We start from the raw sequence: 23,482 nt of genomic DNA on the forward strand, positions 1-23,482 counted from the left end.
TTTCTCTCATCACCCTGTCCTAGACGAGACCGTGTTGCTGGTTGCAATCTGAGTACCGAGCCCCAGGCAACAATGCCCATTACTCATCCTCTCAATCAAATATCAATGTGGGAAGTTTGTGACTTAGGCCAAAGATGAAAAGATCTGACCAGCTGTTCCTCTCAGGCTCAGTTCTGATCCCTGTGTGAAAAAAGAATACCTTAGAAAAGTAATTGTGAGTCTGAATATGACGGTTGCCAAACAAAGAATCTAGCTCTGTTTATTTTGGAAAAGCCATGTGCATCAATCTGGCTGTGAGCAAGGTATTCATGTGTGTTCTTCTGCCCAAGAGGGACAGCAAGATTCATCCATCTCATTTGAATGGAGATTGCACTGTGTGAATTGTTTGTCTTCTCTACCCCTTCCTTGGTCTAATTTAAGGTCAACAATAAATGATCACAACTATGAAACTGAAAACCAAAAATCTGGTTAGAATGGTCACCCTTGAGAATTCAAGCTCTGATAGTACAGAGGGATAAACTGTCCTAAGAGTTAATGTCAGTAGAACATCGGAGTTTAATGAGGGATTAACTGTGGAGGTGGCAGGAGAGATCTTCTCCAAGCAGGAGCACGACACTCCTGGTCTCTGCTCATATGATTCCCCATCCAACCCATTGTTTTCCCACTGGTTTTTGTTTGTCCTTCTTATATATCAAGTCTAGATCAAAACTTTCTTGGCCCTGAAGTGGGGATATGTTTTCCAATTTTTCCATGTTGTTGACATTCATAAATATTAACCGGCAATAATTAAGTTCTCCTTCTAAAGAGTGACACATGAAATGCCTTCATTGCCCTGAGAAAGAAGCTCTGGCTCTTCCATACGTTGCAAATCACTTTTATGTGTCATGCAAATACTTCTCATTCAGTTATGTTCCATTTTCAAGAGGCTATTCTGAAAAATTAAAATTATGAAGACTAGTTCTGGTTTCTGTTAAGCAGTATTTTGTTTCAAGGTTAAAATATATGGGATGTTACAAATTTAGAGATATAAATAAAGAATATACATTCTTTAAAGTCTTTTTAATTCACATGATATTTCTGATGTATGAAAAAATCCCACATTTTACCACAGCTAATTCTGACAGGAAACTATAATTCCAAAATTTCAATTCTAGTTACACACTCAATTGGCTTAGAATAAAGAAAAATATGTATTCTAGCATGGAGCAAAATGTATTTGTTTTAGATATCAGTATTTATACTGATTCTTTTTTTAAAAAAAATTATTTATTCATGAGAGACACAGAGAGAGAGAGAGAGACAGAGAGAGAGGCAGAGACACAGGCAGAGGGAGAAGCAGGCTCCATGCAGGGAGCTGGACGTGGGACTCAATCCTGGGTCTCCAGGATCATGCCCTGGGCTGAAGGCGGTGCTAAACCGCTGAGCCACCTGGGCTGCCCTATTGAGCTTTTCAACACTTTTTGCTAATGGGATTTCATATGATCAACTATTCATACTGCATTCTACTTTTCAAGGTCACAGAGAGAGACTACTACACTTTTTTCTTGGGGAGATGTTGAGTTTGCACTTCAGAAAAGATATATTAAAAATTCTGTCATAAACATACTTCTACTAAAACAAGGTAGATAGCTGATGCACAGGGCACATAAAAACAGCAGCTCAGTGCAGATACCGCTCTCCAGGTGGAATTTCCCCCTGCCTAATTTTCTGCTTCATAACAATGAGTATGTATTATAATCACCTTGAAGAGTAGTGGCTTACCCTGTTGTGTTCCACAGGTGCATTTTTCTCTCCAGTGGCGATCGTCAACTAAGAAAGTTTCTGTTTTGAGAAAATTTGCATCAAGATTTTATGTTAGCTTTAAGTTATTTAAATACCAAAGACCAAACAATTGGTAGGGATTTTAGTTGACTGTAACTGATAAGCTAATGTTATATCATAGTAAATAATTATTTTTCCCCAAAACATCACAAATCAAAGAGGATGCATTACAATGACAAGATAGTCTTTATCATATAGAGGCAAAATAAGGAGTGCTCAAATAACTTTTTCTAAAGACAAGAGATAAGAATTGATCACATCTTAGTCTTAGGGTATGAGGTATGCTGAGACGCTATTATTAGGATTTTTAAAAAGTAGTGTGTGATGGGTTAATTGACAGCATTTTTTTTTTCTTAGTGGAACATAAAACAATAGTTCATCCTATGGTCAATAGTATCTGGAATATCTGAAGATATTAAGTAGCCTTTTCTTTTCTATAGAAGGAAATTTACTCCTAAGATACCAGAAATTTACTTTTAAGATATAGAGAGGTTGGTAAAGGGATACAAACTTTTGGCTATAAGATGAATAAAGTCTGAGGATCTAATGTACAACATGGTACTATAGTTGATAATACTACATTAAATAATTGAAATTTGCTAAGAGAGTAGACTTAAATGTTCTCTTACACATAACAAAGATAAATAGGCTGGGTGACAGATGTGTTAATTGACAAATGGGAGGAATCCTCTGTCATAACATATATTATATCAAACCATCATGATGTGCACTTTAAATAGCTTACAGTTTTGTCAATTATACAACAATTATAGCTGAAAAATACTGAAAGGTGTGCAATTATGTCAACGTAAAATATTTTGAGTAGATTATTTAAGTTTCATTATTTATATGGAATAAATATAATAAAATAGATGGGTAGTATGTGCCATTAATCAAAGAGTCCTGTTAGTATTGATGACTTGATTTTGGAAAAAATAACATTAAGTTCATTAATTAACATTAACATCATTAACATTTAATGATATTAAACATTCAAATAATTGATGCAGATATTTTTTGGCTGTTATTCAGAAATTTGATGAAAACAATCTATCTCTAACTTTTTAAAGATCCCATGATTTTAGGTTTATCAAGTTTGTGTCTCACGTTTTTTTAAATTATGCTTCGAATTTCTTCTTGCATAAAAACTCCACAACTCTTTTTTTTTAAAAAAAGATCTTTCTTTCTTTCTTATTTATTTATTTGAGAGAGAAAGAGAGAGCTGAAAGAGTGAATGGAGGTGGTACAGAGGGGAAGGAGAGGGATGGGAGTGAATCCCAAGCAGACGCCCTGCTGATTGTGGGGCATGAGGCAGGGCTCCATCTCACCACCCTAAGATCCTGATCTGAGCTGAAACCAAGAGTCAGTCGCTTAACTAATTGAGCCACCCAGATGCTCCCCAAACTCCACAGTGCTTAAAACATTTATTCAACTAAATTTGTAAAGTGATGATAATGATAAATGCAATATGTTAGTTTCAAGTCCTTGCAAACTTTGTTTGCTTTGTTTGCTGCTAATAACCCAGCAAAGTGTCCAGAGCAGTTACTGTTACTCTGACTAGCCTAGGGGAGCAGTGCTTCACAGGAAGAGCCAGAAATGTAACTCAGTTTTTCTTGCTCCTATAGAGGTGGGGCTGATGTTTGATTTTTCCCAGGGAAGGAAAATATAATCTACATCACACTGGATCAATATCCGAAACCTCCCCCCCCCCCCCGCAAAAATTAAAATGACACAAAAAAACAAAACAATACAACTCTAACAGCAGTGTGGCCTTGAATTGGAGGGTGGATAAATTTGGAAGGAAAGACTAGGATCGAGCTAAAAGTAGGGAGGGTAGACTTCTGAAGACCCCTGAATGTCATTTAGAGGAATTTGAATTTTATTTGTAAAAACTTGTTTATCAAAAAATATACCAAAGAAGTGTTCAGTTTTATAGGAATTATATGATTTTTAATTCTTACCACAATATATAGAATTTCAGTTAATTTTGTTATATTAGATTAATCCACCTTGCACATAATAGGGCATATATGGTTAAGAAGTTTTACTCTGAGGGACGGCTGGGTGGCTCAGCGGTTGAGCGTCTGCCTTCGGCTCAGGGCGTGATCCTGGAGACCCGGGATCGAGTCCCACATCAGGCTCCCTGCAGGGAGCCTGCTTCTCCCTCTGCCTATGTCTCTGTCTCTCTCTTTCTCTGTCATGAGTAAATAAATAAAATCTTTAAAAAAAAGAAGTTTTACTTTGACTCCTACCCTTAGAAGGGTCAGCTGGGCATTAGACTGAGCAGCTCAAAGGAGTTCAAGGAGAAGGTGGATGCTGTGGGTATCAACTTGATCTTACACAAGTTCAACCACATGATATCTGTGCTTTAGCACCTGTGCTCTGCAACGTAACACAGAAAGCACTGTTTATGACCAACCAGAAACAAGAGTTATTTAAAGTAGTGCTTGCCCAAAGATAAATTGGACAAATGAAAAAGGCCACAGAAGGTACTAGCTTTGTTGAGGAAAAAATACACTGGCCTACGCTGTAATAAGTACTTTACTATATTATCTCATTTAAGCCTCATAAGGCTCCTGTAAGGCAGGCATTATTCTCTGTTTCAAAGATGGGGTGCCTGAAGGTCAAAGAAAGATTCAGGCAAAGGGTCACGTGAATGCTATGAAATGGCAAAATAAAATACAACTCCACTTGTTAATTTTGCAAGCAAATACTATCATTAAGGTACTGAAAACTCTATTTGACCATCTAAATTTGATCCTAAGAGAGCTACCAGAAAGTTTAAGTTTTCCACTGCTTAAGATGCTACTATTGCTTTTTAAGAGAAGAATTTAAATTGAAAATAAAATAGTTTAAATTTATAAACCTTGATGATCAAATCTCACTGCATAGATTTTGGGGGTCCTCACCTTTGGATTCATGCTTCCCCCTCTCAAATAAAGTAACTCTCTTAAATTGATACATTTTAGTAACAGCCACTAGTTGGGACAAGGCCTTCTGCAAACTTGCCATGAGCAGGAATCAAAATTTAGGATCCAATCCAAGAGGTTCAGTTGTTACTGGTGACAACCTCAGGAACTCGGTCTATCGTGTTCCTCTCTAATATGGGGAGTTAAGCTTCCTGATAGCTTTTTGGGAAAAAAGAAAAAGCAAAAAACATTGTCAAGGAGGAAGGTGAAAGTTATGTTATATCTGAAAGTTAAATAGATTAATTTAAGATTTTGATTTTAATTAGCCTTTTGGCTTAGTTGAGACTTCCACATTCAGACATTCTACCCCCCTCCAAAACTTTTGTTTACCTAAATTATCTTTCTTAGTTGCTCTGTGGTCTGTCTCACTGTTTCTCTTTTACTCTCTTTCTCTGACCTCTCTCTTATAAGCACACTCATTTTTTGGGAAAAATCCTATAAATTGCTCACTATATCAACTTTCCAATAAAGGTGTTGGGAGAAATGCTGTCATTATGCTAGGAGATAATTTATAATTAATCATTCCTAGCTCTTTTTCAGTTTTCTTTTAAAAACCAACTCCAGAAATCTCAAAGTTTTCAACACAGTTCAAAGTTATCTCATTGCACCATTGACAGGGAATTTTGAAATTTATAGGCAAACATGCTGGAGTAAATCAACTGAGATGCAGATAATTAATCTGTGGCTTCTAAAAAGTGTATTATGGTCTATTTTTTTAAGATTTTATTTATTTATTCATTAGAGACACAGAGAGAAAGAGGCAGAGACGTAGGCAGAGGGAGAAGCAGGCTCCATGCATGGAGCCCGATATAGGCCTCGATCTCGGGTCTCCAGGATCATGCCCTGAGCTGAAGGCAGAGCTTAGCTGTTGAGCCATTCAGGCATCCCAGTATTTTATGATGTAAAATGACATGATTTGATTTTAATTGTTTTGAAATTCTCATTTTTATTGACTTTCATACAGGAAAATACAATGAAAACACCAACCACCATTTTTTGAGATCATGTACCTAAACTGTTAAATATTTCACTTTGCAAATTCTATCTAGTGTTTATTTGAAATTATATGGCATTGTGTACAGTCTTTAATTTATTATTTACTCATGGTAGAGAGGCTTTTATTTATTTGAATTAATGGCAACCTATTTTTAAAATTCCTTCATTACAACATACAAATGGTCAACAGACACATGAAAAAGTGCTCAACATCACTCGGCATCAGGAAACACAAATCAAAACCATAATGAGATACCACCTCATACTAGTCAGGATGGCTAAAACTAACAAATCAGGAAACAACAAATGTTGGCAAGGATGCAGAGAAAGGGGAGCCCTCTTACACTGCTGGTGGGAATGCAGGCTGGTACAGCCACTCCAGAAAACAGTATGTAGTTTTCTCAAAAAGTTGAAAATAGAGCCACCCTACAACCCAGAAATTGCTCTACTAGGTGTTTATCCTTTGGGTAAGGATATGCTTGGCATAAAGATTTTATTAAATGCTTGATCTGGACCAGAATAGATGTTTTTCCCAAGAAGATGTACAAATGGCCAACAGATGCATGAGAAAAGATGCTCAACATCGCTAATCCTCAGGGAAATACAACTCAAAAATGAGATATGACTTCACAGCATTTAGAATGGTTAGAATCAAAAAGACAAGAAATAACAAGTGTTGTTGAGGCTATAGAGAAAAGGGGAACTTTTGTACAGTGTTGATGGAAATGTGAATTGGTGCAGCCACTATGGAAAACAGTATGAAGATTCCTCAAAAAAATTCATGATCCAGCAATTCTACTTCAGCTATTTACCTGAAGAAAATGAAAGCACCAGTTTGTAAAGATATATATATATATAAAATATATATATTTATATATAATATATATTTATTATATATATTATATATAATATAAATATATAATATATTTATATTATATATATTATATTATATATATATTATATATATAAAAATATATATTATATATATATTTTATATATATATACACCCTTATGTTTACTCAAGTATTATTTACAATAGCCAAGACATGGAAACATTCCAAGTGTCCATCAATAGATGAACAGATAAAGAAAATATGGGTGATATATAATGAAATATTATGCAACCATACAAAAGAATGAAATCTTGCCATTTGTGACAGCATGACAGACCTAGAGGGTGTTATATTAAGTGAAATAAGTCAGACGAAGAAAGACAAATACCACATGATTTCATTTACTGTGGAATTTAGAAAGCAAAATAGATGAGCAAACAAAACCAAGCAGAAACGGCTCATAAATACAGAGAACAAACCATTGGTTGCTGGTGCAGAAGGACAGGGGAAAGGATGGCTGAAATTGGCTAAGGGGGTTAGGGGGTATGCACTTCTAGTTATAAAATAAATAAATCACAGGTATGTAAAGTACAGCATAGAGAATATAGTCGCTAATATTGTAATGGCTTTGTATGGGGACAGATGGTAGCCAGACTTACACGGTGTTCATTTGATAATGTCTCTAAATGTCCAATCACCGTGCTGTACACCTGAAACTAAGACTATATTGTATGTCAACTATACTTCAATAAAAAATCCACTTTATTTTAGCGCCTGCCTTTGGCCCAGGTTGCGATCCTGGAGTCCCGGGATCGAGTCCCGCGTCAGGCTCCTGGCATGGAGCCTGCTTCTCCCTCCTCTTGTGTCTCTGCCTCTCTCCCTCTCTATGTCTATCATAAATAATAAGTAAATAAATATTTAAAAAATCCACTTTATCTCTATTGCTACTGTACCAGTAACATGAAATGTAGTTACTAACCTTAAACCACACATATCAGAAAAAGAGAGATTATCCTGGTTCGATGAATTGAAACCAGATCCTAGTTTACTGACACAAATGATTATGCATTTAATAAGAAATATAAAACACCTCCATTAACCACAAACCATAGCACCACATTATCACAGTAAAGCAGAAAATTGACCCCAGATGTCCTACATCTGCAGGCTTTCTGATCCCACGTGGACATAATTGAGCTCAGAGTCGAAGGGCATTTGCTTTGCTGTTTGCTTGGATTTTCCGAACTATCTCAGTTCTTGATTCCACATTGCTATTGTGTGGATCAAATGATCCCTGGCTACAAAAATACGCTGGGGAGTGACTCCCCTGGCGTCCAGGTTATGAGTGTGGTCAGTCATTCCACATGCCTTGGGGATGAGCTATCTTTACCATGATGAGAGATTTCCTTTTCAAGTTCAGTAGTCCCCAAATACGCATACTAGCATCCAGAAAAGTCAAAGTAATTAAGGAAACGTATATTGCAAGCTTATTCAAGATAGCACTGCAATTAGGCTCGTGTCTCTTTGCTGTATTTTTTTTTATAAATAAAAATCATTACCGTCCTAGAACAAAGAAGAAATTTTACAACCTACTCTTAGAGTTATAGATATCCGCCACACTGACTTCTTCAATGTAAACCATACACAGACGTTTAAGAATTTCTCTCTGTCATGTGTGCATTGGGTATGTGTGCCAGTTCCATTCTCCTTTCGCATGGGTCATCATTTTATAAAACAACTTGGAAAGGGAAGAGGAATAAAAAAAAAAAAAGCAATTCTGGAAGCCTTTCCTCTTCCCTTTCTTCTGATCTTTCATTAGGTCTTGGAGGAGGAGGCCCTGCTTTATGTGTGTGGCCTCCCAACCCTCTAGAATGTCCTGACTTTTGGTGAGCAGAGGTGCAGCCCCCACCGCGAGGGCCAGATCAGACCCGGGCTGCTGCTCCAGGGTACCCTGGGGTGCACCCCGCTCCCGGGGCCCCGCGGCCCGCAGACCCAAGGGACCCGCTGGGTCGGGACCTGCTGCTGGCGCGGTACCAAGGACAGGGCGTCACTGTCCATCTCTCTAACGTTATTGTCCCTCCCGGCCTCTTGCTCCCCATCCTCTTGCTCCTAAGATTTTACAAGCTGCCTGCAAGGGAGTCAGACACGGGTCAGGCAAACAGACGTGCTCTTTCCAGCTACCGTAACCGGATCGCTGGCGCGGAATCCAGTCCCCGGAGCGCCCGGGACCGCGGGCAGACAAGCAAGCAGCCTGCGCTGGAAGCAAACCTCGAGGCGAGGCTGCAACGCCGCCCGGCTGCAGAGCTGAGCTGCCGCCCGGGTCTCCTGCAGGAACAGCCCCGAAAGGCCTGGAAGAGGGAAGGAGGGAGGGAGGGAGGGAGGATGGGGCCAGAGTCGCCCGCACTTGTGCACGTCGGCGGCGCCCCCCTTAGGACAGCAGCCCGGCTTGGGGGGGGGCGGGAGACTAGGAGAGCAGCGAGCCCAGGTTCCCGGGGAGGGGTGGGGTGCGGTGGGCTGGGCTGGGGGGCCCTCCTTCCGCCCCCCTCCTCCCTGCCCGACAGCTGTCCAGCTCTCGGAATTCATTGGCTTCCCCCACCCCGCCTCCCAAATACCACCCCAATCCACTTTAGCCCCCCTGCCCCACCCCCGCTGACCTAATAAGGCCGGGCCGGGTGCGGGGGCCCTATATAAAAGGCGCGCGCTCCGCGGGGACTCTGCGCGAAGCCCGGGAGAGGAGGGAGCCCAGGGCCCGCGGACACGACCATGGCCAAGGAGTGGGGCTACGCCAGCCACAACGGTGAGTAGGGGCGCCCCCCGCCCCCCAGCCCCAGCCCTGGTCCCGGATGCTGCCGGAGGATCCCCTGGCATTGCACGGAAAGTGCGCGACCCCAGGGAGTGCGTGGGGAACTTTGGGAAGAGTCCAAGGAAACCAACGTTGCCTGAGCACCTAGCAAGTGCCTTAAGCGGCTGACCCTTTTACCTTTATCTCATTTAGCTCTCCCTGGAGCCCTTGTTACTTCCACTGGAAGCAACAGAAGTGCGGAGAGAGGCTGGGTACCGTGCCCAGGGTCACACTACCTCTGACTGAGAAGTCAGGAACCCCCCCCACCCCCCTACCCCCCCCACCCCCACCACCAGGTCCAGTTCTGATTGTTCCTTACTCCTCCTGAGCTACTAGGCAAGCACTTAACCTCTCTGAGCCTGGTGGTGGCTTCAGAATCCTTGCTCTGCCTGCTGGCTTCTGCTCACCCGGTGGTAAAAGAAATAGGGGTGAGCTTTGAATACCACAGCTTTGAGGGTATTTTTTATTCCAGCTTTATGGCAGAAGATGGCATTGGTAAAACAGGTGATGCAGCGCATTTCAAAAATAAGCCTTTGAGGTTCTACTCTTGAGCAAGCAGGGAGATGGTTTATATTTCTAAGTATAGTATTAAGGAAACTATGAAAAGGTCTTAAATGCTGAGCATTGGCATGCCCAAGCTGAAATCCAAGACCTTTTCATAAGTACAGACTAGCCTCCATGTATTTTGCTGATTTGGTCAGTTAGAAAGACGACTTGGAATGTGCCGCCAAATACATAAATCCCCTCAACTTTATTTCCTAGGTCCTGACCACTGGCATGAACTTTACCCCATTGCCAAGGGAGACAACCAGTCGCCCATCGAACTGCATACTAAAGACATCAGGCATGACCCTTCTCTGCTGCCGTGGTCAGCCTCTTATGATCCTGGCTCTTGCAAGACCATCTTGAACAATGGGAAGACCTGCAGGGTTGTGTTTGATGATACTTATGATCGGTCAAGTAAGTATGACGCTTAGGTAAAGGCCCACGGACATTTCCAATGTCCATATTGGCAAAATTAGACTTAGGATACAGTAACAGAATTAGTGGGAAGAGGGGTCCCTTCATCTCTGAAAATGGAGATGACATTCTGTTTGGCTCTAGTCATGAAGAATTATGTTCATGCGTTGAATAGGAATGCCTCTCTCTCTAACCTGGTCAACTTCGCTGCTGCAAAATGGGCCCATGACCAAGCTAAAAGTTGGCAATGAGTTCTTGAAATGTGGCTTGATAAGAAGGCGATGAGTCCAAATGAATGTCATTTTGGATGGCCTACACCTGAGGTTTCTGACCACAGTCTAGAGAGCAAGGTTCCCATTCCCACATGTGGTAGAGAGTCCTTTCTACAAAGCAAGGAACATGGAAAAAACCCAAAGTAGGCACTTTCTCTCCCTGATCTGTGGGTAGGGGCCAATCCAAGGGAGAGAATGAGGTCATTGCATGAGTCAGGAAGATTGCCTTCAATGCTTCAGTGGGGTTCATTTGATTAATCCTTTTGGCAAGTGGTTTTGAAGTATCTGACAATTTCGTGAGTAGTGATTTGTGTTGCACGAAAATGAAAAATCACATTTTAAAAGACTCTTTATTTTACTACATTATTAAGCAAACCAGTGAAATAAAAGCAGGCTACTTAGAAATCCTTCATTTCACTGTAAATGAGGTAAGAAAGAATCTATCTTTAATATTTTGGTGCTTGATGTACAAGAATACATTTTCTTACAACCACATTTGTAAAAAAGTTAAAATTATCCTTATTGATATATATATATATAAATGAATATTCCCAAGGATGTTATAGTAAGGGGCAAGAGTGTCATAATCTCTACTTATTAGGAGGCTCCCAGTAATGAGTATCATAGAAATTTATATTTTCTTAAACAATAAAATTTCATGTTACTGTTACTTTTTTCCCTTTTGTCCTTTTAAATCAAGTTCCATTCTGAAGGATAAGCAACAAAATAAATAGTACCTATTATGTTGAACCACATGAAAATACTGTTTTTGCTTGCAAAATATGGACAATTCCATATGAATTATCCTAAGTTGGACTCATATGTCCAGAAAATAACTGTTCTAGTGCTTGGACTGGAAAAATGCCGTGAATCAAACCACTTATTTCTACATGACCAAGCTCATACAAGTCTAGCTCTATTGTTTTAGATTTATGGTATGTGGCTTTCAGTGCCCTTTCAGCCAATAGTTGGTCAATCCTTTCTGGAATAGTTACTCTCTGAATTATATTTTGATCTAGTTTATGTTCCTAAATCTTGATTTTAGGATTTTTGCATAATTTCCAATGTCTTGCAGAAAATATTTGGACCTCTAAATCATTCTCCAGGTGAATGAAGTGAGATCAAACTAATGTGATGGGTTGAAGTATTTGGACAACAAACTAAAGAAATTAATGCTGCCAAGAATTATCTAGTTTAGTTATCCACATTGATCGATTCTCTGAGAAATTTCTGAATTTGTCATTTTACCTCATTTGAATAGACACAGTCTAAGTTCGAGGTGGACGACAGCTTTTGCTTGTAGTCTTAAAGATGAGTGGAGTTGGAGGCAAGACATGGGGAAGGAATTCACATTTGCTCAGGGATTCGTGTATTGGGCAACATGATGAACACTTTAAAGTCCTTAATCTCATTTAATCCTCACGGCAGCTCTGAAAGGTTGATATTATTATCACCTTCATAGAGAAGCAAAAACAGGTTCAGAGAAGTTTAGCAACTTGCCTGAGATCACACAATTAGCTAGGATTTGAACCTCCATCTGTCTGGCTCTCAACTGTCATGTTCTTCTCACCGCACCACACAACCGACTCATTTGTTGACTGTCCACATCCTTATTGCCCATCTTTTGTTTTAATTTTATCATCATAGATGTTATATTGACATTTTAAACATAATAAAACAAGCAAACGAAACAAGACAGAAAAGAGAAATCATTTATTTTGATATAGCCCAAGACTTCGTGAGAAAGAGACCAGTGTGCTTGAGAACAGTATCATCTACCCAGCAGATTGACCACTTTTGCCCTTCAAACTTTGGCTATAAGAGCACTTGTTTAAAGTAGGACTCTAAAAGAAGCATGAATTCACCGTTGACCTAGCTTCTCTGACTCACAGTGCTGAGGGGTGGTCCTCTCACGGGACCCTACCGGCTTCGCCAGTTTCATCTTCACTGGGGCGCCTCTGATGATCACGGCTCTGAGCACACCGTGGATGGAGTCAAGTATGCAGCAGAGGTAGGAGGAATGGCCGTGACCCACTCTGGGCCTCCCAGAGTGAAAACTGAAAAGTGAAAAATAACAAAAAAGTCACATCCACTGCCCTTCCTTCAAGCCTGAGGTTGTGAAAAGTGCTGTAGTAGTTTAAGCATATTCTAGGCTAGACGATTGAAAGAGTGGAGGTGAGTGAGTATCATGCATGAAATTTGTCAAGGTTATATTAAGAAAAAAAAAAAGAAATTGGATGGTAGTTTCATAATTAAAAAAAAAAAAAGACCAAGGTCCTGAACAGAACAGAAAAGATAAGGATAGCTAGTACTTATTAAGTGCTTCCAAATATTAACTCATTTGATCCTCTCAGCAACTCAATGAGATGGGTTACAGATGAGGAAACTGAGTCACAGAAAAGTTACATGACAAAGTCACAGAGCTGGGTGCTAAACCTGGTGCTCTACCTTATGTAGGTGGGCTTCAGAATCTATCACCTTTTTATTTTTCTACGGTTTATTTATTTTAGAGAGAGCAAGATCACGAGAGAGCGGGGAGGGGCAGAGGGAGAGAATCTGAAGCAGACTCCCCGTTGAGCAGAGAGCCCTACATGAGGCCCCGTCCCAAGACCCTGAGAGCATGACCTAAGCCTAAACCAAGAGCCGGCTGCCTAACTGACCGATCCACCCAAGGGTCCCCAGAATTTATCATCTTGTCCAGTGCCTTTGGCTGCTTCTTTTATAAGAACGTAGTACTCTAAAAATAGCATTTAGAAGCTCTGGCTAATGCTCTTGTTCTAGTCTCCTAATGAAGGGTGTGCATACATAAGTGTGTATGATTGTGTATATGTATATATTTACACACACACACAAGTGAATAGGTAAATATAGATACACTTACAATTTAATATGAGCAAATACTACTGTCTCCGTTACCCAGTAAAGAAAAGCATGATTTGTAGCTGAGATGAAGGCAGCAAATTACAGGGACAGAAGACAAGCCTAGCGCATATTGTTTTTCTAAAGCTAAGCCTGTGAAGGGTGACAAATGCCCAAGAGGTGAGGATCATTCCAGTTTTTTACTGCCACACTCTTTTCTGGTCCTAGGCTCCGGCCAACATAGGGGCTGGGACAGGGACCTCGGAGACACTTGTGTTCACTCCCTCAGGCAGCATGCTGAGGTAGCTTAAATGAAACTCCAGGAGACCCGAAGTATTTCACTAGGATCATTCCATTTTTCTACAGCTCATCTAGAAAGCCAGTGACAGAATAAATAAACGATTGACAGCGCCCTCTGGATCACTTCCCCCTGAAATTGGGGAACGTTTGGTGTATTCCTTACAACTGTGGGCATGGCTTGTGCTTTGGCCTTTCACATGGGATTATCTCAACACTTTTGGTCTTGAATACAATATTCTTGACTGCTATGAACTATTGTATTCTCTTACCATTCTGTGTAACTCGATGTGAGAAGTTTGACTAATTAAGCTGGTACCTAAAAAAAAAAAAAAAAAACAAAAGCTGGTATCTGTGTTCTACATTAAGGTTAGGTTACCACCAGTAACCACTGGCTGCTAAAAGGAGGAAAATATGAAAATGCCCAAGAATTTTACTATTGTTTGTTCTCCCCATTTCCCAATTAAATTGTAACTTTAAGATGTTATCTGCTTCTTGCTTATCACTCTGCGTTTCACGGTTTGATTTGTTAGAAAAAGGAGTAATGTTGTACGAAACTACATTTTGAATTAGTTTAACAAAAGTTCGGTGTTGCCTCACCGCTTATTACAAAGTTCTAGATCTACTTGTAATAGTCTCATACACTTTTCAGTTGAACCATTAAAAATGTCACCAAAATAGTGCCTGTTAATATTTAGAATTCTATCAACTTCCCAGGAGAGCGCTCGGCAACTTTAGATTTGTAAAATTATCAGGTTTATTGTGAATGATTTTATACTCATTTTCTTACTCGAGAAATTTACCTCATAACCTGTATTCTGTGGTTTCAGCTTCATTTGGTTCACTGGAATCCAAAGTATAACACTTATGGAGAAGCTCTCAAGCAACCTGACGGGATAGCTGTGGTTGGTATTTTTCTGAAGGTAAGGTAAAAATTGACCACGTTTCTCTGTCAAAACTTTGTTCCTTATCCGTGGTTAGGATAGCATGAGTTTCATTCCTTCTTTTTATTGAAAGGGGAGAGAGGAATGAATGTCATTACTCATTCAACTAATCAAGATATGTCTGGTAAAGTCAGCTCAAAATATTTAGCCCTTCCTTCTAAGTGTACCTTTTGCCATATGTCAGTGCCCCTAACTCTTCTAAATTCTCTCAAGAATGAGTGTGTGAGTGTGTGTAGGGGCAACGGAGACAGAGCCTTGGAAGGAGCTTATTTTAGGGCTGGGGAGGGCAAAAGCAGCATTGTTTCATTATCCCTTCCCGCTACTCTATTTCGATTGCACTGGAAACCAGAAAAGCCCATGTTGGGAACCACTGTGATGCCAAGTTCCTGGCTGGACATCCCCTCAGCTTAGGGTGGCTACCACTCACATGATCCCAGGCTAAGATAGCACATGGAATGTGTGTGTTGTTGGGCCAACTTTAGTTTAAAGTGGACTTAGTGTCATTAACACATGAATTTAGCGGTAACATAATCTAGATTTTAAGCCAGAGGTGAAAATCTAGCTTCTTTCTTTTTGAATGACCTAATTTGTTTTATGTCCTGAACTCATTGGGTCATTTTCAGTGATTGAATGCAATGGAACAGGAAATGGAGAGGGTCTGTACTGGAAGAAAATAAATTTAGTTTTACATACATTGAATCCATCCTAGCTTTAATTCTATATAAAAAAAAAAAAGTAGAATGACTGCAGGGAAGGTCAAGGACATAGAAATAAATCAACATGTAATTTTGTGGTTTTGTGCTTCAGAGGCCTGGAGTCTAAATTTAGTTCAGAAAATATATACCCTAAGATCTTAGGGGAGAAATAAACTTCTGTTTTTGCTTTGTACAAGATATTCTTGCAGATTTATAAACACTAGTTGCAGATGGATGGATCAAAGTCAGTTTCCAAGACAATCATCAATTACGGAGAAGGGAAAAATATAATTATTGGCTTTTGATTTACTTACAGATAGGACGTGAGAAGGGCGAGTTCCAGCTGTTCCTTGATGCATTGGACAAAGTTAAGACAAAGGTAAAAATAAATCATGTTCCCTCCTAGAACATAAAGCAGGGTATGTCCGTTTTTTTATTTTTACTTTTTCAAGTGTATTTGTTCCACCTAAAGGGTTACAAAGTTTGATGAATATGCTAAGCAAATGTATACAAACAAATACTGTTCTATTTGTGTGGTTTATGATTTTTTAGTGCAATTTCACATATGTCAGCTTATTAAATTCTCTGTCAGATAATGACCTTCTTCATGATGTGGTTGTAAGAGAAGTTGAATGGTCATCCTCTGCTCCCCAACACACACACACGCATGCACACATGTGCAGAAGTACTAAATATTTGGGTCCTGCTCTTGCCCTCTCTCTCCTGGGTGACATCTTTATATTTTAAATCTTAACAGTAGACTCTTCTAATTAACACACTCCTTTTAAATGCCTTTGGAACTGTTCTAATCAAATGCTATTTTTACCACCAGAAAAAGTATTCCGAATATAATATTCAAGCAAGCCTGGTTTTTTTTTTTTTATCATTGAGAACCTAAGCATTAACTTATGTGAAATATTTCTGTTCCAGTGAGATGTGAGTTCTCTTTTTCTTGAGAAGTGAGCAATTACAGTTCTACTGACAGTTAATAGGGAATAAAATGTTACAATGATTGTGCCAAAGTCATAAGATAAACTGGCTTCCCCCCTTTGACTTTTAGTTCTGAAAGGCATGAACTTTGCTTGAATTCTGTTTTTCTTGGGGTGCCTGGGTGACCCGTCGGTTAAGGTCCCACTCTTGACCTCAGCTCAGGTCTTGATCTCAGGGTCCTGAGTGCAAGACCCGACTTGGGCTCCATGCTGAGTGTGGGGGCTACTTAAATTAAAAAAAAAAATTTCCATTTTTGTCTATTGCACTTGAAATCCATCCTCACAAAGTGGTGAGCCCCTTGGGGGTGGGCAGTATGGGTGCACCTGTTCACCGTGCCCTGCTCTCTACCAGGGCAAGGAGGCGCCCTTCACAAAATTTGACCCATCCTGCCTGTTCCCTGCCTGCCGGGACTACTGGACCTACCACGGCTCCTTCACCACACCGCCCTGCGAGGAGTGCATCGTGTGGATCCTGCTGAAGGAGCCCATGACCGTGAGCTCCGACCAGGTAAGCACAGCCCCAGGCAAAAGCCTGGAGTACAGGCGAACTTGCATCGCTGAGGGGCTGTATGGTAGAGATGCTAGATGGAAGATGCTTTCGGAACAGCTCCATGACTAGACATTGCAGAGTTTGCTCCAGTTGATTAGGGTCAGTTTGCTCAACTTTCTAAAACCTGGCTTCCAAAAGTACCAGGATAAACACAGATCATTGAAGGTGGTTGTCATCCTCAACAGTGACTGAGTTTATGCTCTAGAAACACAGAAGGGTTTAGATCATTAAAATGAATTAGCCTTTGTTAATTTGGAACTCCCTCCAAATGCTAAGCACTGGTAGGAGATTATAAATACAGGCCCTGGGGACGAGGATACTAATGGAAGGGATTTAACAACCCTGTGAGCTGTATACGATTTTTTTCTAGTTTTTTTTTTTTTTTTCTTTCCAGTTTTTACAGATACCTAAGTCATGGTTTAGATAGGTTAAGTTCAGATAGGTTAAGTTTGCTCATGATCACACAGCTGAGCTGAGGAGCTGAGATTCCAGTGTCTGTCTGTTTCCAATACCTCTTAACCTCGTTGCTCAGGCCTTTCTTCTTAGTGTTCATCTAAAGAATGTCCTTGCAACACTTGTCAAAGAGACTTTCAAGGAAAAACTGGGAAAAAATATGTGAGCAGGGATATGGAGAAGAACTGATTAAAGCAAGTGGACAACTCGGAAATCCACACCATAGATCATGTATATCTATTTTTAAAGTCAGTTTACCAGTATGTCTCCCTTACTTAAGACAGGAGTATTCCTATTGCTGCCAGTCACAGGCTCAAGTACATATGATCATTTTTATCAAAAGATCAGATTTTTTTCATGAAGTTAGAAGTGTTTTCTCTTTCTCTTTTTCTTTCTTTCTTTTCTTTCTTTTTTTCTTTCTTTCTTTCTTTCTTTCTTTCTTTCTTTCTTTCTTTCTTTCTTTCTTCTTTCTTTCTTTCTTTCTTTCTTTCTTTCTTTCTTTCTTTCTTTCTTTCTTTCTTCTTTCTCCTTCCTTCCTTCCTTCTTTCTTTTTTAACTTAAAATCAATTAGCAACATATATCCAAAATATCAGATTTAATAGGTTCACTCATATACGTATTTTGAAAGAGGAACGAAGTTTTCTTAAGAAGAAAGCTAAAAACATTTTCATGTAGAGATACAGTACTGATGATAACTTCCTAAATTCTTCTCCCTTAAGAAAAAAAAATCTTCAAAAATGTTCTTAAAATTTTAAGTACAGCATGACTAATTTCTTTCTCTTGTTAAAAAGAGACTCCATAAACTTCTACAATGAAGGCCAATTAAGCTTATTATTTGCACTGATATTGCCCTCCTACATAAAGTATATGCTTCATACGGACCCACCAAATTAAAATAATTGCTTCAGAACTCAGGAGCAAACACTTTGACCAGAGGGCATGAGGATCCTATATAAAATGAAGAAAAATGTATTTTACAAATAAAGAAAAGGTTTATATTATGCAGGAACTGCTAACCAGATAATTCTGGACCAACGGGTTTTGTGGTTTGCTGGTCTTGTTTTAAAAGCGGAAATTTGGGGCACCTGGTGGCTCCATTGGTTAAGCGTATGCTTTTGGCTCAGGTCATGATCCTGGGGTCCTGGGATGGAGCCCACTTCAGGCTCTCAGCTCTGGGAGAGCCTGCTTCTCCCTCTCCATCTGCCTGCCACGACCTCTGCTTGTGCTCTCTTTCTCTTTCTCTCTGTCAAATAAACAAATAAAATCTTTAAAAAAATTTTTTTAAAAAGTAAAAGTCAGAAGTTTCTGTCACATGTAGCCTATGTCCACTTGCTCTGAACGTCATGCTGACAGCTTTCCCTTGTCCCTTGCAGATGGCAAAGCTGCGGAGCCTCTTCTCCAGTGCTGAGAATGAACCCCCAGTGCCCCTGGTGGGGAACTGGCGCCCTCCCCAGCCTATCAAGGGCAGGGTGGTGAAAGCCTCCTTCAAATGAGGCTGCAGGAGCTTGCCCTCTTCAGGAAAGGAAACTTGCCATTGGAGAGCTTGGTTCCTTGTCTCCTTTTGGTGCTCCTTACTCCAAGTATGCTTCAGTTTTCCACACTGAACAATGTATGCAAGAGTGCAATCATTGAGAAACCAAAGTTACGTTTGACAAGATAATACGAAAGCATTTGGCCTTTGTAATAATCGTCTTTCCTATAAAAGTAGCATTGTTAGTAAGGTTTCAAAGAAGAAACAGGTGAAAGAGGAAAGTTTTAGAAAAATGGGTATTGGGCACCATTTTTTTCTGTCATCTTAAATTTCACAGAACTTCAGTTTTATTCTTTCTATATTTTGAGTTGTCCATCTTAAAGATATAATGAGTAATTCTATATATAGAAGCAGATGTGTATAAAGATTGCAGAGCGAAGGAAGGAATCTGAATTAAATATAAGGCACTTAAATGTCTATATACACGGAGCAATGAAAAGATGCATTTTAATCCTTAAATAAAACCAAGGGATCCATTACTTATTACAATTTTAGCTACTGTAAAGATTACCTGGTTTTGTTTGTCAACAAAAGGAAAACACATTCATCCAATTGTTTAAAAAATTTGATCCAATATTTGAATTTCTTCTTCATAAAGATGGTTGACTTTATCGTAACATTTTTCTTTACCTGAAGGAGGGCCATTTATTTTTAATTTTACTACTTTTCTCTTTTGCATGCGTATTAAGATAAAAATTGCCTCTGATATCTTTCTAATTTGAGGGTGGAATAATAATTCCTAGAACACGAAGGCGTGAATGGCTGCACTTGAAGTAAAAGCAGTTGTACTGATCATCAAAACTAATAAAGACATGAATGAAAAAAATTTTCTTGTGTTTTTTTAGTGAAGAAAAAGGTCCTAAATGGCAGTAATGGAATAAAACTAAAAATGGCAGAGTTTATAAGTCTATGTTTATAACTGAAGAGTGATGATAACACACAGGTTCCGCTTTTAATTGGATGTTACATTCCTCACAGGGTGGCTAAGAATCAGTGAAGGTCCTTGGGGAAAATAGCAGACTTGAGAAGAGGGATGTGTGGCCGTATATTCGAGAGTATGGACTGCTTTCCAGAAGCCTTAAGGCTGATTTAGGATTCTGGGGTCCATCCCAGTACCATGGTTGCTACTTAGGGGCATGGAATCAAGTCAGACTGTAGCTTTTATGCTTCTATTTTTTAAAATGTGCATTGGGATGGCACTAGTCTGATACTATAAAAGTCCATACATTGAGACCTTCAAAACATTTAATATGTTTAGACATAAAGTCTAACTTTGCAGTTAATGCCTTTAATATGTCTTTTATCACATCACTGGCTAGTATGTTAACTTATGTTAGAAAATGACAGCAATAATTTCATCACCCTAACGAATGAAAATGGTATTGGGTCAGGAGAGTCCTGTGATGCTGGAAGTCAATTCATGTGACAAAGCCCTAGAGACTAAAGTTATTTAATAGATTACCACTTGGGTGAAGTAAAACCAGGTTGGTCAGTGCGAACTGGATGTGTTAATTAAATCCCTTGAAATTAGGAGGTGTGGAGCTTTCATCAATTAGTGGTAATATACCAGCTGATTCTCTCAGGATACTTAGTAATGCTGAAAGCACTGTAAAAACGCACCCAAGATACACTCAGTGTGGGAGAGGAACGTAGAACTTAAAACCAGCTACAGTGGTCCTTGTTCAAGTACATAGCTAAACAAGGCTAGAACTGTTTTAAGGGAAAACGTCCAATCAAGAGAGGCTATCTCCCTCGACCATGAGTTCCATGAGTGTGCAGATGTGAGTCTTATAAATTGTTATTCCCCTTATTGCCTAGTAGTGTGCCTGGCACTTTAGAAGCATTCAAAAATATTTGGTGAATAAATGATGTGATGAACATAGATAACCCCAGGGCAAATACTCATCTTCTTGAATAACCAGTTACTCTACACGATGAAGACTAATGCTTGTTTTTGCTCATCTTATTTACTTTAGACCTCCTTGGGAAAATGTTCTCTTTAGCTTCAGGTGACAGCTTTCCTGTTGGAACATATTTTTCCTTCCAGTCTGAGTCAGTGCCAATGCTCACAATTATCACCCAACTTAAAACTTCAAATTTCTCCCTGCACTCAAAATGCTGAGTTATTATACATGTTCATTGGGATATTGAAACCACACTTATGTCCTTTGCAATGGAGGGATCATCTTCACGATCACGCATAAGATCCCCCAAAATTGTGGCATACACAACCTGTAGAGGGGACGTGGCTAGGAGGTGTGCTGAACATGTTTCAGCATCTGCCAACTTTTGTTCTTTAGGATGTAGTCACTGTAGATATTTTTAAACGTCAACATAGAACAGAAACTAATTTGAATTAAGTGTGTCAGAATATTCAGATAACCGTATCCTTAAGGGTCTATGAATGGCACATAATCAATAAGAATTTACTGAATATAGGGTATGCAAATATAATCTTACTCCTTTAATGGGCGGACAATATACTTATGAGAAGGTAAATATTTTTGACCACTGATCCAAAACTTTTTATGTGCAATCAGTGAATATTTACGTAGATGAATCCAATATTTGAATTGGATTCCCATTGGATTCCCATTGGGAAGCATTCTACATAGGATATGTAAAACTTCAGATTTCAATGTCTAATTTTACTCATTTGGGTAATTAAATAAACATGGATGAAATTGATCAGCTATAAACTCTCTTGGATACATGTAAAAAATTGGCACAAATAAAATTGTTATAAAGCAAATAGAATCCCAAACCACATCAGAGACCACATAAATAAATTAGATTTTATTTTCTTTTTGAATGTCTTCATATTTGATACTAAAGAGGAATTCTGGACATGAGCAAAAATATTATTTTAGTTGAGAAGAACAAGTGAGAAGAGGTAAAAAAAAAAAAAGAAAGAAAACAGGTGCCTGTGTGGTTCAGTTGATTAAGCATGGGACACTTGGTTACGGCTCAAGTCGTGATCTCAGGATCATGGGATCAAATCTGGTGTTGAGTCTCTTGCTGGGCTCTCGCTGAGCACAGAGTCCGCTTGGGATTCTCTCGCCCTCTTCCCAACCCCGCTCTCCCACCTCCCCGCTCACGCACGCATTCTCTCTCAAATAATCCTTAAAAATGAAAATTATAAAAATTTTTCAGATTTAATATAGGAAAATTTAATGATTTTTAAAAACTATCCCTAAGCTAGCACTTAACAAATTTAAAATGAAAATGAAAAGGCAAAAATCCTGTATGTATTTAATTTTCACTTGGGTCACTAGATGGCAGCAAAATAATTACAAAAATGACTTTGAAATGAAAAGGCAGGCTGTTGCAGAGCAATAAGGGGTTTTGTTTGCTTGTTTTTTTTTTTTTTTTAATCCAGAAAATTCCTTTTCCTTTTCTCAAATGTTTAATATATTAACCATTAATATCTATCGAAAAGATGGCGAGGGTTTCTTATTTTTGAGGATTTTAATAGCCAAAAGTGAGCCCTTAGAGATTCAAGTTTGGTAGTTGTTGAACCCAAACCAAAATAAATGAGAAGCAAACATTTTTTAGCCCTGTTCAGTCTTCCGGAGGCCTGGGTGCAAGTCACACAACACTTGCTGGATATGTGCTTTCGAGCAAGTTCATTTCTCTGGCCTCAGTCTCCTCATCTGTGAGTAGGAAATAATCATGGTACTTGCTCAGAGGGTTTTTTGTTTGTTTTTAAGAATTAAATGAGTTGGTGCATATAACTCCTTAGAATATTTATTGTAGCATATAGTAAAACTCTCAATAGGGGTTAATTCTCTTTGGAAACTTAATTTTACTTTAACCAGGAAAAACTCTAATGGCTTATTCGGCATCTAAAATCATGTTTTTTCTTCATGTATCGATTAGTAACAGCATGAGTCCACATCTTAATTCAGATGATGGTAAAGGAGTTACAGTAAAGGGCTCCCCTAATGGATTTCCTCTCTGCTTGGCATTGACAATGACAATAACTCTTGCCCCATCCCATCCCATGTAGCAGAAAATCAAGATGTGGCCACATTAGAAACCAGCATGATGCTCAAAGGAGTGATTGGGAGGATGACAGAGAATTTTTTCTGAGGAAGGTTCTGTTCCAAGAGCTCTGTTCCTTACCTGAGGAAGTGTATGATTGGCAAAACACCAGAAAATAAACCAAAGAGGAGAGGTGGGAAAACTAAGGCATTCATTCTGCTTTACTGACTTTGAAATGGCAGGATAGAGTCGCTTGGAGTGCTGCATGAAGTGGAAAATCTATCTTAATTGTAAATACAGAAAGTCTCCTGCCATGACATTAATTTGGGTCTTGTCTGGGCATGTCATAAAATCAGGATCCTAAATGAGGTGCGTTAAGTGAACCTGGGAGGAGAGTTTATCCATTTGGGGGTGACTCAACTCCAATTATAAAAGGAAATAAAACAGTGTAGGCATAAAATCTAGGATCAAGGGAATGGATGACTTG

At 39.3% G+C, this 23,482-nt stretch overlaps 2 protein-coding genes and 1 long non-coding RNA gene across 3 annotated transcripts in view; 2 read left to right on the forward strand and 1 right to left on the reverse strand.

Annotated features, from left to right (window-relative positions):
• LOC112650741 (uncharacterized) overlaps positions 1-9,277 on the forward strand; it is a 22,089-nt gene extending 12,812 nt beyond the window's left edge. The window contains exons 2-3 of the mRNA XM_025433608.2: positions 8,490-8,686; positions 8,797-9,277. Of these exons, the coding sequence (XP_025289393.1) occupies positions 8,490-8,686; positions 8,797-9,277 (678 nt within the window). The remainder of the gene's footprint in view (positions 1-8,489; positions 8,687-8,796) is intronic.
• On the forward strand, positions 9,245-19,916 carry CA3 (carbonic anhydrase 3). The gene is made up of 7 exons (XM_025433613.3): positions 9,245-9,416; positions 10,224-10,421; positions 12,586-12,704; positions 14,680-14,772; positions 15,805-15,867; positions 16,830-16,985; positions 18,854-19,916. The coding sequence occupies exons 1-7, from the start codon at positions 9,383-9,385 to the stop codon at positions 18,971-18,973; spliced, it is 783 nt and encodes a 260-aa protein (XP_025289398.1). The 5' UTR covers positions 9,245-9,382; the 3' UTR covers positions 18,974-19,916.
• On the reverse strand, positions 12,392-16,137 carry LOC118352779 (uncharacterized). Its single transcript, XR_004810499.2, has 2 exons — positions 14,122-16,137; positions 12,392-12,750 (listed from the first exon to the last, which is right to left on the reverse strand). It is a non-coding gene; the product is annotated as an uncharacterized LOC118352779 (long non-coding RNA).
• Positions 19,917-23,482: the final 3,566 nt, after the last annotated feature.

This window comes from Canis lupus, chromosome 29 (genome assembly GCF_003254725.2).
Source record: "Canis lupus dingo isolate Sandy chromosome 29, ASM325472v2, whole genome shotgun sequence".
NCBI classification, from domain to species: domain Eukaryota; kingdom Metazoa; phylum Chordata; class Mammalia; order Carnivora; family Canidae; genus Canis; species Canis lupus.